General features: G+C 44.7%; 1 protein-coding gene across 8 annotated transcripts in view; it reads left to right on the plus strand.

Annotated features, from left to right (window-relative positions):
* Nucleotides 1–14,869, plus strand: part of DST (dystonin) — a 522,626-nt gene that overhangs the window by 215,022 nt on the left and 292,735 nt on the right. For all 8 annotated transcript variants that reach the window (XM_068960483.1, XM_068960482.1, XM_068960484.1 and 5 more), the window contains one exon: nt 10,192–10,253. In XM_068960483.1, the coding sequence (XP_068816584.1) occupies nt 10,192–10,253 (62 nt within the window). The remainder of the gene's footprint in view (nt 1–10,191; nt 10,254–14,869) is intronic.

The following is a 14,869-nucleotide window of genomic DNA, read 5'->3' on the forward strand; positions in this document are numbered from 1 at the left end:
TCTCTGTTTGGATAGAGCCTTTTGCCAGGTGGCTCCTAGTCTTCCAAAATTCACACCTGACCGTTATCAGTAAATGCAGAGATCTCATCCTTGTCCTAAATTCCAATGTGACCCTCTGGGAAGCCCTCCTGAGTATCCTTCCTCCACCCTCTAGATTCACTGCAGAAGGTGAATTCCTTTTTTTTGTGTATCCCCACCACTGAAGATCTGGCCAAGCCTCACCTTTTCCTTTCTGTTACTTTATTTTTTAAAAGCTGGCATTTTGTTTTCTGAGTATGGAATGATAATATTGCAATACGCTTTTGCAAATTGCATCTTCTCCCCACCCTCTGCCCTTGGTGGCTGTGTGATCCTGGGCAAATGTTTAAGCTCTAAGTGCTTCAGATCCTGCTGTGAGTGGGTGGCATGACCCCATGACGGATTTTGTTCGCATGCCTGGCAGTCTATCTGTGTTACATGTCTGTAGGTAAAAATAGTACCTGGCACATGGCAGGCACTCCCTGAGTGTTTGCTAGCATCATCACACTCTTTCACGAAAGTAAGTAGGCTGAGGCTTTTTGGTAGTGGTGTTTGGGGCTCTAAAACAGACAATTGGAATGGAAGAGAAAGTGAAGGATACTTTAAACTTTTGTAGCAGATGATATAATTTTGTCACAATCTATTTAGAGTAGACTCAGCAATCATACTTGAACATTTCAAAGCGCATTCACAGCCACTGTTCACCTGGCTTTGTCTTTCCCCTTGGCTTGGTCAAAGAGGCAGGTTCCCTGTTGCCAAATGTTTGTTGTTTGGAATTACTGTTTGCACAGTTTCTATTCAAGCAGGTCTGTTTGCCTAATGTCTCAGACAAACACAGTTGTGCTGAGGACACTTGGTCTGGTGTTTCTTTAGAACAAAGGTCTCATTTCTTGACATTTTTCTTCATGCTTGAAAGTGAAGTCCTTTTAAATTGGAGACTCCTTGTTTTTCCTGCATTATTAGATTGGGGCTTCTGTCATTTGATGACACAGAAAAGAAGTGGGTTTTGGCATCCGATTTCAGGTCCCATTTAGGCTATGAAATCTCAGGCTAGTTTCTTAATCTCCCCAACCTTGTTTGTGACATCATTAAAATGTGGAAGTACCATCCAGCTCCAAGAATCATGGTGAGATTGCCGTGGAAATGTGTGAAGGTACAGAAAGAAATAGCTGATGGTGGCATTTCCCCTGAAGGACTTGTGTCCAGCCTGTAAAGCTCAGCTGCCTATGTAAATCACCTTCATGGTGTGCGTGTCAGAGATGAGTTAAACTAGTTGAGCTGGTTGTTTTTTTCTTTATTTATTAATCCCGGGGGAATCCTGCCTCTGGGGTGTTAGAGGAGGGAATGTGATGAGCTGGTGCAGCAGTGAAATCTAACATCTGATTGGTTTGCCCAGTTGCAGAAAAAGTTAGGCAAGCACAACTTTCTTTTCGAGGGACTTCATTTGAACGGCTCTAAGGGTCAAAGGAGAAAGATGATTTAGTTTCCTTTTAGTAAGAGTTGTCTGCGTCCCGGGCAAAACAGTGGCGGAGGCAGGCTTTGGTCGTGTTTGTTTAAAAGAGGGAGTTGACTGTGAGTGGGAGTGTCTAGTCAGTGTTTTCCCTCCTGTCCAGAAACTTGCCAGGACTCTGACACATGAGTGCTGGTACGGAAAGCTTAGGGAGCTGCCGGACAGATTTCCCGTGGAAGGATGGGCCAGGTCCTGAGGGACGGTGGAGACTGGAACTCGAGGCTGGTGGCGCTGATGTGCTGCATGGGTCAGTAGCCACCTGTCTGCTGGCCTCCGCGCTGCAGGGTCGGGGGGTGGGGTGTGCAGGGCCCGATGGGTCCCACGGCGGGGCTGTGCTAGGCTTCGGGGCTCCTCTCAGAGTCTGGGCGGGCTTCCATGACCACTCCTGCGGCTCTCTGGACAGGACTTCCCCCTTGTTGTTGGACCTAGGGCGCGCATTGAGATAATCCTATAGTTATTTTACGGGTGATACAAAGTGGTTTAGCTTTGATTGGATTTTACCAAAGACCAGACAGTGTAAGTTGTAATAATCGGTACTCTTTTTCTACTTTTCATTTCTTCAAACTCTGCTATTGTTTGCCTTCTTTGTCATTGTGGAATGTTCAGCCACGTTGTACTTTACGAGGTGATCATAAATGTATGTTTTCATTTAAGACGTACTCTCTAAATGAAGTACTTTTCCAATAGAGGAATGTTTTAAAGCTCCATTCAGAAAAATAGTTTGTAAAACAAGCAGAATCAGTTAATAACTCAAGAGAGTCTTTTGCTTTGTGTTGCCTTAGCAACGTTGCCCTAAATATAAACCTCAGCGTTAGACCTCCGTCGCTGAAGTGAAAGAAAGAGCCATTACGAAACTTATAATTGGAAAATTAGATGGTGTCATCTTGAATACTCCCTCTTGAAACAATGTGTGTGGAAAGTGGTAGATCACTGTCTGCCCAGACTTCAGTTATTCCCGGGTTGTAAGTTGCTTTCTAAAAGAAAGTAGAGGCCCTGAGTCCACATTAACTCTTTCCTCGTTACCGTAGCATCCTGGGAGCCTTTGAGGGTAAAAGACCCTCCTTTGGTGTACTTGAAGAGGGCTCATCCAGGGTTGAAGTGAAGTCACTCAGTTGTGTCCGACTCTTTGAGACCCCGTGGACTGTAGTCCACTCAGGCTTCTCTGTCCATGGGACTCTCCAGGCAAGAATACTGGAGTAGGTTGCCATTTCCTTCTCCAGGGGATCTTCCCAACCCAGGGATCAAACTTGGGTCTCCTGCATTGCAGGCAGACACTTTATCCTCTGAGCCACCAGGGAAGCCCATTACCATGGCTTAAAAGGTTAGGTTATTATTGTTAGAAAACAGTATCAGAATCTATGAATCATGTGTTATTTAGTTCAGGTTAGTCTTCGTGCCTTACCCGCTACTTGAGCTGTGGACCATAATCCCCAGCTACTATCTCAGTATTGACCTGCTAAATGTCTAACACCCACCTTACATTTTCAGTAGTGCTTTTGAGCTACTATCAACCACAACAAAATGTCAGTGATCAAAAGACCTTTATATGGTTGTATTATGTGAATAAGTCTCATTATTTGATCATTTGATGTAATCAGCTTTCTTGATCTGTCACGTGGCTAAGAAATTAACCAATATGTGAGTAGTTTTTAAGAACTTGTGTTCTGTTCTTCATGTTCCTTAAAATATAGGACTGATTTTTATTAATTTAAGAAAATATATATATTTAGAAGGAAACATCAGAATTTAATAATCATTAAATATCATATAATTAGATTGCTTCTAATTTTTCATTGTAAAGTATGCAATTAACATATCAATGCATATGGCTTTCCATGACCCAAGACACATATTTTTTATTTTTAAATTTATTTTTTTGAAATGTAGTTGATGTATAATATGTTAATTTCTGCTCTATAGCAGAGTGATTCAGTTACATGTATATATATATATGTTCTTTTAAAAAAGCGTATTTTCTTAATCGTTATGTACTAAAAGGAGTTTGTATGATACACATCATGTGTTAGATTTAATGGGACAGGGTAAATTTGTTAGAGTTCATATTATTATGGTGGTTTAGTCTCTAAGTCATGTCTGACTCCTGCAGCCCTATGGACAGTAGCCCTCCAGGCTCCTCTGTCCACGGGATTTCCCAGGCAAGAATACTGGAGTGGGTAGCCATTCCCTTCTCCAGGGGATCTTCTTGACTCAGGGATCAAAGTTGGTCTCCTGCATTTAAGATAGATTCTTTACTGACTGAGCTACAAGGGAAGCCCTCATATTATGTGATGATTCAATAAATTGATAGAAGTTTGGTAGATAGTTATAGGAATGCTTTCATCTTATTTTTTTGTAGCTTTATATGGAAGCTGTCTATTCTTGAATTATAAGGATTTTTAAAATGTAGTTTCTCTAAAAAATGTTATTTTTGACCGCACTGGGTCTTCATTGCTGTGCCTGGGATTGCTCTAGTAGTGGCAAGCGGGGGCCCTCATCATTCTGGCGGGCGGGCTTCTCAATGTGGTGGCTTCTCTGGTGGTGGCGCACGGGCTCCGGGGCACAGATTCAGCAGTGGTGGCGCACGGGCTCCGGGGCGCAGGTTCAGCGGTGGTGGCGCACGGGCTCTGGGCACCTGGGCTGCGGTGGTGGCGCACGGGCTCTGGAGCTCAGGTTCAGCAGCGGTGGCGCACGGGCTTAGTTGCTCCCCCCAACCCCCACCCCACAATGTGGAACCCTCCTGGATCAGGGATGGAACCATGTCCCCTGCACAGGCAGGCAGGTTCTTAACCCCTGGGCCACCAGGGGAGTCCAGATTATAAGGCTCTGGAATGAATGGTCTGCTGCAGGTTTCTGCCCTGACGCTCGGCATTAGGCCCTGGATCCCTAGCTGGATGGTTGTTAATATGGGGGCTGCCTGGGTAGGGCTCCCCAGCCTGCACTCTGTTTTCCTCGCTGGAGGTGAGAGAAGCATTGCTGAGGTGTGACAGGAGCCCTAGACTTCGGTGAGCAGGTGCCCTCGTTTGCGCTTGTCCGAAGTCCACACCCAAGGCTTCCCTGTGCTGGGGGCTGCTCAGCACTCCCCAGGCGGCGGGATCTCGAGGGAGTGGGAGCAGTTCTGGGGGAATCACAACACTTGGGTTCTAACTGCTGCTACTGCTAAGTCGCTTCAGTCATGTCTGACTCTGTGCGACCCCATAGACAAGCAGCTCACCAGGCTCCTCCATCCCTGGGATTCTCCAGGCAAGAACACTGGAGTGGGTTGCCATTTCCTTCTCCCATGCATGAAAGTGAAAAGTGCAAGTGAAGTTGCTCAGTCGTGTCCGACTCTTCGTGACCGCATGGACTGCAGCCTACCAGGCTCCTCCATCTGTGGGATTTTCCAGGCAAGAGTACTGGAGTGGGTTGCCATTGCCTTCTCCGTGTGTTCTTACTAGGCCTCTTTTAATCTGAAATTATGAGATCAGTGTTTCTTCTAATTTACTTTTTATTGAAGTATAGTTAAAAAACTGAATCACTGTGCTGCATACCTGACCAGCTAATACAGCGTTGTGAATGTGTTGAGTTGACCAGAAAGTTCATTTGGTTTCCATGGTTCTCGTAGCACTTAGTTGTCAGCGGACATACTTAAAATATCTAAATCAAGCATTGAAAATCATTCACACTTGTGTATGTGCATACACACAGATGCGCGCGCGCACACACACACACACACACACACACACACCACCTCTTCTTTATTCATTCATCTGTCAGTGGACGCTTCCATGTCTTGGCTGTTGTAAACAGTGCTGCTATGAACACTGGGGTTCTCTTCAAATTATGTTTTTCTCTAGATGTATGTCCAGGAGTGGGATTTGCTGGGTCATATGGTCTCCAATACTTTGGCCACCTGATGCAAAGAACTGATTTATCGAAAAGACCCTGATGCTAGGAAAGATTGAAGGTGGGAGGAGAAGGGACAACAGAGGATGAGGTGGTTGGATGGCATCACCGACTCAGTGGACATGAGTTTGAGTAAACTCCGGGAGTTGGGGATGCATAGGGAGGCCTGGCGTGCTGTTACTCCTTTGTTCTTGCCTTACCTGCTAGTTAGTTGCTAAGTGCTAAGTTGCTTCAGTCCCGTCTGACTCTTTGCGACCCTATGGACTGTAGCCCACCAGGCTCCTCTGTCCACGGGATTCTCCAGGCGAGAATACTGGAGTGGGTTGCCATGCCCTCCTCCAGGGGATTTTCCACCCAGGGAATGAACCGGCATCTTTTATGTCTCCTGCATTGGCAGGCAGGTTCTTTACCACTAGCACCACCTGGGAAGCTACTTAGGTTCTTTTTGATTGCTTTAGAAATAGCAAGGCTGAAAGATATTTATAATATCACCATTGCTTCAAGAGATGTAATAATAATAGTGATATATACCACCATATCTCAGAATATAGGGGATTATACCTTGTTATCCTGAGAAGGATTGTCCTTTGAGAAACGTAATTAATTCACATCACGGGCATATGTTTGTTGAGTGCACAAAAGCTTCATGGTCTCTGTTATGGGGTAGATAAAGATGACTAAGGTCTGGGTCGTGCCCCAGGGGACTCACAGGGGAATTCATAAATATTTTGTGGATGGTGATATTGGTTAACAATTATTGATGCAGTTGGTCTTGACAGAGTAGTTATATACACAGTGCCTGCGGTTCTTATGTTGGGGATCAGGCCAGTTTGTTTTTTTGTGTGTGGACCACATGGCACGTGGGGTCCTGGTTCCCCAACCAGGGACCCAGCCCTCACCCCTGTGGAAGCTTGGAGTCTTAACCACTCTCTTGATTGCCCAGGAAGTCCCAAGGCAAGTTTAATAATTTTAGCATAAATTCTAAGCATTTATATTCAGATTCAGCAACCTTCTGTCTCCTTGGTCAGCTTTTCTAGTCTTTAACACCCAGTGTGAAGTTAAGGATGAGACTAGGGGATTCACTGGTGATCTGCTGGTTGGGATGCCACACTCACCGCAGGGGGTACTGCTTCAGTCTCTGGTTGGCAGAAATGGGATCCCTCGTGCCGCAGCCCAAAAAGTTAGACTAGAGATTTGCTCACTGGAAGGGAATGTATTATTGACAGTACCCAGCGATAGTCTCTGTTCAGATGTCTTTCTGGTTCCCCCTGACGTTGATAGGAAGTGGGAAGGGTTTCCAGGGGAAACTTTGGGGAACAAATGCTTGTAAAACATGAGAGAGACTATGTGATCTGCCCCCTTCTGTTCTTGATGGCATTAAAGGGTAAGAGAGCTGCCCCCTTCCATTCTTGATGGCATTAAAGGGTAAGAGAGCTCGAAGTAACATGCCATCACTAGGTAACTTGCAAAGACTCGGATCTGAACAAACCTTTGGATTGCTTTACTAAAATTTATTTATTCATTTCCTTATCATTGAACATTTTTTTTTTTTCAAAACTTTTGTCTTGAAATAGTTACACTGATTTATATTGTCACAGATACATTTTGTGCACAACCATCATTCTAGTTGTAGGATAAATTCTAGAAGTGGGCTTGCTGGGATACATCGTCTATATTTTTAAGGCTTTTTATATTTATTGGCAAATTGTCCACTCTCCAGCAGAAATGTTTGTGATGGTGGGAATGTGCTTTATCTGTATTGTTTAGTGTTAGCCAGTGCACACTTGAGTTGTGACTGGGTAATCAAAGAACTGAATTGTTCATTTTATTTTGTTTTAATTAAATTCAGAATTTAATAGCCATATATGTGACTCGTGACTAGAGTATTGACAGTGAAGTTCTAGAGGATTTAAACCAAAGTACATTTCCAACAGCAACGTGTATGTGTGTATATACACACCCACAGTGTGTATATATATATATATGTATATTGTAGGGGGCGACAGAGGAAGAGATGGTTAATAGCATCACTGACTCAATGACCATGAATTTGAACAAATTCTGGGAGGTATTGGGGGACAGAGGAGCCTGACATGCTGCAGTTCATGGGATTGCAACGAATCAGACTTGACTGAGCAACTGAGCAACAATATGTACACATATATGCTGCTGCTAAGTCACTTCAGTCGTGTCCGACTCTGTGCGACCCCACCGGCGGCAGCCCACCAGGCTCCGCTGTCCCTGGGATTCTCCAGGCAAGAACACTGGAGTGGGTTGCCATTTCCTTCTCCAGTGCATGAAAGTGAAAAGTGAAAGTGAAGTTGCTCAGTCGTGTCCGACTCAGCGACCCCATGGACTGTAGCCCACCAGGCTCCTCCATCCATGGGATTTTCCAGGCAAGATTACTGGAGTGGGGTGCCATTGCCCTCTCCGATACACATATATACATATACGCATATGTGTGCGTGCATAGTTGCTCAGTTGTGTCCGACTCTTTAAGACACTATAGACTGTAGCCCCCCAGGTGGCTCTGTCCATGGGATTTCCCAGGCAAGAATACTGGAGTGAGTAGCCATTCCCTTCTCCAGGGGATCTTCTCAACCCAGGGACTGAACCCGTGTCTTCTGGGTCTCCTGCACTGTAGGCAGAGTCTTTACTGCTGAGCCACTGGGGAAGCTCCACTGTTCCTTGGTCATTATGAATTTATTTTTTCATGAAATCTTGGCAACTTGATAGGTAAAAAAGCTTATTTTTATGACTTAATTTTATTATTTTATGTATTTTTATGTTATATACATTTATATATATAACTATTTATATATATTGCTATTTTATTATTATTATTTGCTAGTGAGGTTGAGTACCTGTGGGCATTTTTCATTTTAAAAATTAATTTTATTAATTTCATTTCGTAAATGTTAATCATCTTCATTGTTTGCCTTTTTTGCCCAGTTATACTTTATGATACTCATCTTTTTCTTTTTTATTTGTGTTTTTTTGTGTTAATAGTAACTAAGATATTTTTCCCAGTTGACATATACAAGATTTTTTGTTTATGTAAATTAGTGTAAAGCATATAAATACTTTTCATACGTAGGACAACCATTTTCTTTTTTAAAAAATTTTGTAGGATTATAGTTGATTTGCAGTGTTGTGTTGGAGACGGCAATGGCAACCCACTTCAGTACTCTTGCCTAGAGAATCCCAGGGATGGGAGAGCCTGGTGGGCTGCCATCTCTGGGGTCACACAGAGTCGGACACGACTGAAGCGACTTCACTTTGACTTTTCACTTTCATGCATCGGAGAAGGAAATGGCAACCCACTCCAGTATTCTTGCCTAGAGAATCCCAGGGATGGGAGAGCCTGGTGGGCTGCCATTTCTCGGGTCACACAGAGTCGGACACGACTGAAGCGACTTCACTTTGACTTTTCACTTTCATGCATCGGAGAAGGAAATGGCAACCCACTCCAGTACTCTTGCCTAGAGAATCCCAGGGATGGGAGAGCCTGGTGGGCTGCCATCTCTGGGGTCACACAGAGTCGGACACAACTGAAGCGACCTTGCAGCAGCAGCAGTGTTCCATTGTATGTATGTATTGCATCTTTATCCAGTCATCTGTTAGTGGACATTCAGATTGTTTTCACGTCTTGGCTGTTGTAAACGGTGCTGCTCTGAAGATTGTGGTGCGTGCGTCTTTTGGAATTATGGTGTTCTTGGATCTGTGCCCAGGAGTGGGATTGTAGGATCCTATGGTTGCCCTGTTTTTAGGCAAGCATTTTCAGAGACACTTTCCTTCTGTTAAAGTAGTTTATGGGGACTCAGGGATGAAGAAAGAGGAGGGAAAGAGATGAAGAGAGTGAGGCCTATTCAGGGATGAAGAATGAGGAGGGAAAGAGATGGAGAGAGTGAGGCCTGTTTGCCCCCAAGGAAGGGATGGAGAGGTGGACCAGTGAGAGGAAAGGAAAGAGGACCACAGCGGGGAGAGGAAGAGCCATCCCCGGATGCAGAGAGAGGAGGAGGGAACAGCAGGGCGAGGATTCCTGCCTTGGGGCGGGACAGGGAGCCGTGTGGCTACCAGCCTCCTCTCTAGGCCTTGGAGACCAGGGTTCTCTTTGAAATGATAACTTGATGAGCCAGAGTGTTCTAGTGCTTTCCCTCCTAAATCGTAAGACCTCCCTCGTTGTTCTCTGAACCATGTCTAGAAACCAGGACAGCATCACCCTCCATGCCAAGGATCTAGTGAGGTGTTCCGTTGTTACCAGGTGGTTCAACACAGGGAATCCAACAGAGAAGCCGCTTGGTTTGTAATTCAAGCTAGAGGACGTGAGTTCAGTCATGCCTTTCAACTTTACGTGTTTGCGAAATAATCCTCGACAAATCTTCTAACTGCTGGAGGTCTTGGTTTCCTCTTCTGTGAGATGGAAATGACCCTACCTTTCGTGGTCTTGAAGACCAAATGGGATGTAATCTGTGACCAAGTGCTTTGGGAAGTTCATGCAAGGGCTTGCCCGAAGCTGGTGGTGATGGAGGGGTGAGAGGGCTTCCTGGTGGTGGTGGCTGTTGGGGGAGGGGTGATGCAGCAGAGGTCAGTGCTGGCAGACGCCGCATTAGGAAGCGGTCTCTCAAACCTCAGGATGCCAAAACTTAGCAAGAAAATTCAAGTGCACTAAAGAGTACCTTTTGAACATCTTACTTTTCTTTATTTGCATAATGATAATGAAGGTCTCCTCTTCCTGGATTTTTACCAACCTTCTTTTCTATCTTTTCTCCCCCTTGCAGATGAACGGGACAAAGTTCAAAAGAAAACATTTACAAAATGGATAAATCAGCATCTCATGAAGGTCAGTGTGCATTTCTTTTGCATCTTGGGATGGTTTTGCAGACTTTAATTTATTGTACAGTACTTTAGTATATGGCTCTGAAGAAAAACCTTTCCGTGTCAGCTGCAGAATTTCAGTTCTACAGTATTTCACGTTCATTTCAGGCATCTGTTGTTACTTGGTGTGTGGCCTGCAGGTCCTGATGGGGGTTGGAGACGAGTGCCCAGTGATGGTGGTGCGGTCTGTGACCTCAGTCCAACCTCTTATTATTAGACTCTCAAAAATCTCCGCAGGTTACATGTTAGGGCATTAAAAACTGCAGTTTTTAAAAACTTTTTTTTCCTTTCAAGATTGCAGGCAAGTTCTGGTGTCAGGTTTATGTGGATGGTGGAGAGTTCAGTTCAGTTCAGTTCAGTTCAGTCACTCAGTCGTGTCTGACTCTTTGCGACCTCATGAATCGCAGCACGCCAGGCCTCCCTGTCCATCACCAACTCCAGGAGTTCACTCAGACTCACGTCCATCGAGTCAGTGATGCCATCCAGCCATCTCATCCTCTGTTGTCCCCTTCTCCTCCTGTCCCCAATCCCTCCCAGCATCAGAGTCTTTTCCAATGAGTCAACTCTTCGCATGAGGTGGCCAAAGTACTGGAGTTTCAACTTTAGCATCATTCCTTCCAAAGAAATCCCAGGGCTGATCTCCCTCAGAATGGACTGGTTGGATCTCCTTGCAGTCCAAGAGACTCTCAAGAGTCTTCTCCAACACCACAGTTCAAAAGCATCAATTCTTCAGCGCTCAGCCTTCTTCACAGTCCAACTCTCACATCCATACATGACCACAGGAAAAACCATAGCCTTGACTAGACAGACCTTAGTTGGCAAAGTAATGTCTCTGCTTTTGAATATGCTATCTAGGTTGGTCATAACTTTTCTTCCAAGGAGTAAGCGTCTTTTAATTTCATGGCTGCAATCACCATCTGCAGTGATAAAGACGGGTTATAGACAGAAGTCTAGACTCAGTTTTCTTGTACTTAATGTGAACCAGAAGTTGATGCTTATTCTGCATTTCTCTGTGAAACAGTTAATAGTTATGTTTCTTAATTAATATTTGTTTGTGTTCTGTGGGTCACTTTGAGAATCTGTTGTAGGCTCTCCCCAGAAATACACATGTGCACCACACGTGCATACACTTTCTTGGCATTATTGGGTCCCACCAATCCAGTAATTCTATAAATGTCATCACCGACTCGATGGCCGTGAGTTTAAGTGAACTCCAGGAGATGGTGATGGACAGGGAGGCCTGGCGTGCTGCAATTCATGGGGTCGCAAAGAGTCGGACACAACTGAGCGACTGAACTGAACTGAACTGAAGGACCCCATGGGATTTCACAGTTAACTTAGTCCCCTTTTTTCGCTTTTTAATGGCCAATCCTGAAGTTAGAGGGAGGTAGTATTTTAAGTCTGTTGTTTGGAACTTGGAGAGAGTTTTCTCACATAGAAACATTATGGTAAAAGTGGTTATATTCTTAGGCTGTCCTGGAGATCCTATTTAAAGCATCATGTAGCCTAGGGAGATGGTGCCCATACTATAATCACATCTAATAACCGTTTATAAAAGTGATGCATATTTCATGGGGTATGTCAGATGACGTGAGAAGTTTTAGTTCTCTCTCTCATCACCCGTGGACAGAATCTTTTCCCAAATCTGACACGCCCTTCAGGTGAGCCATGTCATCCACTCCCCGCATCTGAGGGTCAGTTTGTGGGTGTTTCTGTTACTGCTGGGATTTCTGTCCCTCATCCTCTGATGTGTTGGTCAGAGGTCTGCTGTTTGAGGCTTTCCTGGGGAAGTGTGCTGTGACTTCTATGGAGAGCATCACGCCAGCAGTCTGCCTGCCCTCCTCCTGGCTTCTGTGTCCTCCTGTGTGTCCCGTGCCTCCCGTGGGAGCGGACCCTGCGCAGGCTGGAGTAGAGCGGGGCTGCTGTGCGGGCTGGGCTGCGGGATGTCGGAGCTGAAGACTCTGACGAGACTTTTCAGTTTCTGAGATGAGTCCAGGGGAAGTGAGGTTCTGGATGAAAAGATGCCCCTTTGGTGGCTGCTGGTCTGCCAGTCTGTTTTCAAAAAAATTTTTATTGAAGTATAATTGATTTACAATGTGTTGATTTCTGCTGTATAGCAAAGTGACTGAGTTATACAGATATGTACATTTTCTTCTCTGGTGGCTCAGTGGTAAAGAATCCACCTGCAGTGCAGAACCTGGGTTCGATCCCTGGGTTGGGAAGATCCCGTGGAGAAGGAAATGGCAACCCACTCCAGTGTTCTTGTCTGGAGAGTCCCATGGGCAGAGGAGCCTGACAATCCACGGAGTCACAAAAGAATCAGACATGACTTTGCAACTAAACAACAACACACATTTTCTTCAGATTCTTTTCCTTTCTGGTTTATCAGAGGACACTGATCACGGTTCCCTGTGCCATGCAGTGGGACCCTGTCTACCCATCCTGTGTGTAACTGTTTGCATCTGCCAACCCCACACACCCGCTCCATCTCTCCCGTTCCCTCTTCCCTTGGCAACCACAGTCTGTTTTCTGTGACTGTGAATCTGTTTCTGTTTCATAGATATGTTCACTTGTGTCATAGTTTATTTATTGTTTAGTTTAAAAAATTTTAATTGGAGGCTAGTTGCTTTCAACGTTGTGTTGGTTTCGGCCATACAGCAGTGTGAATCAGCCACAAGTATATACGTGTGTGTGTATCTACAAGTATATATCCCCCTCTTAAGCCTCCTTCCCAGCCCCCTGATCCCACCCCTCTCGGGTGTGTCATATTTCAGATTCCTTCTATGTGGTATCATGTGATATTTGTCTTTTTCTTTCTGACTTAGCTCAGTTAGTGTGATAATTTCCAGATCCATCCACAGTGCTGCCGATGGCATCTCTCGCTCTCGGATGGTTGAGTAGTATTTCATTGTATGTGTGTACCGCATCTTTATCTTTTTTTCTGTTGATGGGCATTTAGATTATTTCTATGTCTTGTCTATTGTGAATAGTCCTGCTAAGAATATAGATGTGCGTGTATCTTTTTGGATTACAGTTTTGTCCATATCAATGCCCAGGAGTGGGATTGTAGGATTATGTGGCAGCTCTATTTTTAGTTTTTTGAAGAACCTCCCCGCTCTTCTTCCTAGTGTCTGCACCAGGTTACAGTCCCACCAGCATTGCAGGAGGGCTCCCTTTTCTCCCCAGCCTCTTCAGTGTTTGTTATTTGTAGGCGTTTCAGTGGTGGCCATCTGACTGGCGTGAGGTGGTACCTTGTGGTGGTTTTGATTTGCATTTCTCTGATAACCAGTGGTGTGGAGCATCTCTCCACGTGCTTGTCTGGCCTGGCAGTCTGTGTGACTGTGGCTATTGGTGGGGGGGTGGTGGGGGAGGGATACAGAGGGTTGCCCATGTCCCTGGAGTGTAAGCCCCATAGTGCTGACAGTCAAGGATAGAAACTCACGAGGATGACCCCGTGGGAACGCCGTGCTGGCCTGCGACGGATGCTAGTGGGGACCCACTGTCTGCTGGATGTGTTGGGCTGGACCACTCATCTGATGAGCATCTTGTAAACTGGATGAATAAGTTTAAGGAAAGTGCCTTTGCTAAAAATTCAAAACGCTAGTTGAGCTGTTTGAGGACAAGGCTGCATCGTCCACTCCTAGGGTGCATCCTGGTCCCTTGCGTGGATAACGCACACGCGTGCTTAAATCACTTAACCCTCCAACAACCCTCCAAAGGTGGTTTGATTTAGTGGTTATGCACACATAGCCTTCAGAGTCAGATGGCAAGGGTGCCCATCTCGATTTATGTGGAGTAAGTGATGTCTTTTTTTTTTTTTAATAAAATAACACATCTCAAAGATATAAGGCTTCTGCTGTAACCCAGTAAGAATTAGGAAAATAATAATTTTACACACAATAGCCATTTGATAGATGCCAGTCCAACTGGTTAGGGTTATAATCAAAGTAGCGTATTTGTTTCTTGATGTAGGTCAGAGTTTAAAATTTACTCTTATTAAAAAATTGCACATTAAAATTTCTGACACAAAACTCAAATGTGTGAGAACATAATTTTATAATATTTTATTATTCTTTTCTGTTTGGAAGTTAGAGCATTACCTTCAACTGGGAAAGGTGATTGCATATCCCCAGATGTGGGGCAGCAGGCTGTTCAAGTTTGTGTGGTGAGTTGGCCAGAGAAAGGCCAGCCTTGGTGTCTTCTCTTGTGTGTTTCACCCAAGGGATGACAGAGGAGTGTAAGACACTTCTGCTATCAGAGATCATTTGGTCACAACCCAGTTCACAGGAAATGGAAAATAAGTGTGTGGATTTTAGGTTAAAATATCAATATTAGAAATATTTCTTCTGTGTTGATTTTCTTGTGCTCTTGCCTTGAAATGCTGAACATATTCAGGAGAAACAGGGATGGAAGGGAAGTGAGTCTCCTACCTTTCTTGCCTCACCGCGTTCCTTTTTAGTGGATGGAAAGTATGTGATTTGAAGAGTTTTTCATAAAAGTAATCATGCTAAAAATGTGAAGGGAAAGGGTGACCAGGAGTCAACAGAATGAAGGAGTAATTGATGGGTAAGGAGAGAAAAA

Source organism: Capricornis sumatraensis, chromosome 22 (genome assembly GCF_032405125.1).
Source record: "Capricornis sumatraensis isolate serow.1 chromosome 22, serow.2, whole genome shotgun sequence".
Taxonomy (NCBI): Eukaryota; Metazoa; Chordata; class Mammalia; order Artiodactyla; family Bovidae; genus Capricornis; species Capricornis sumatraensis.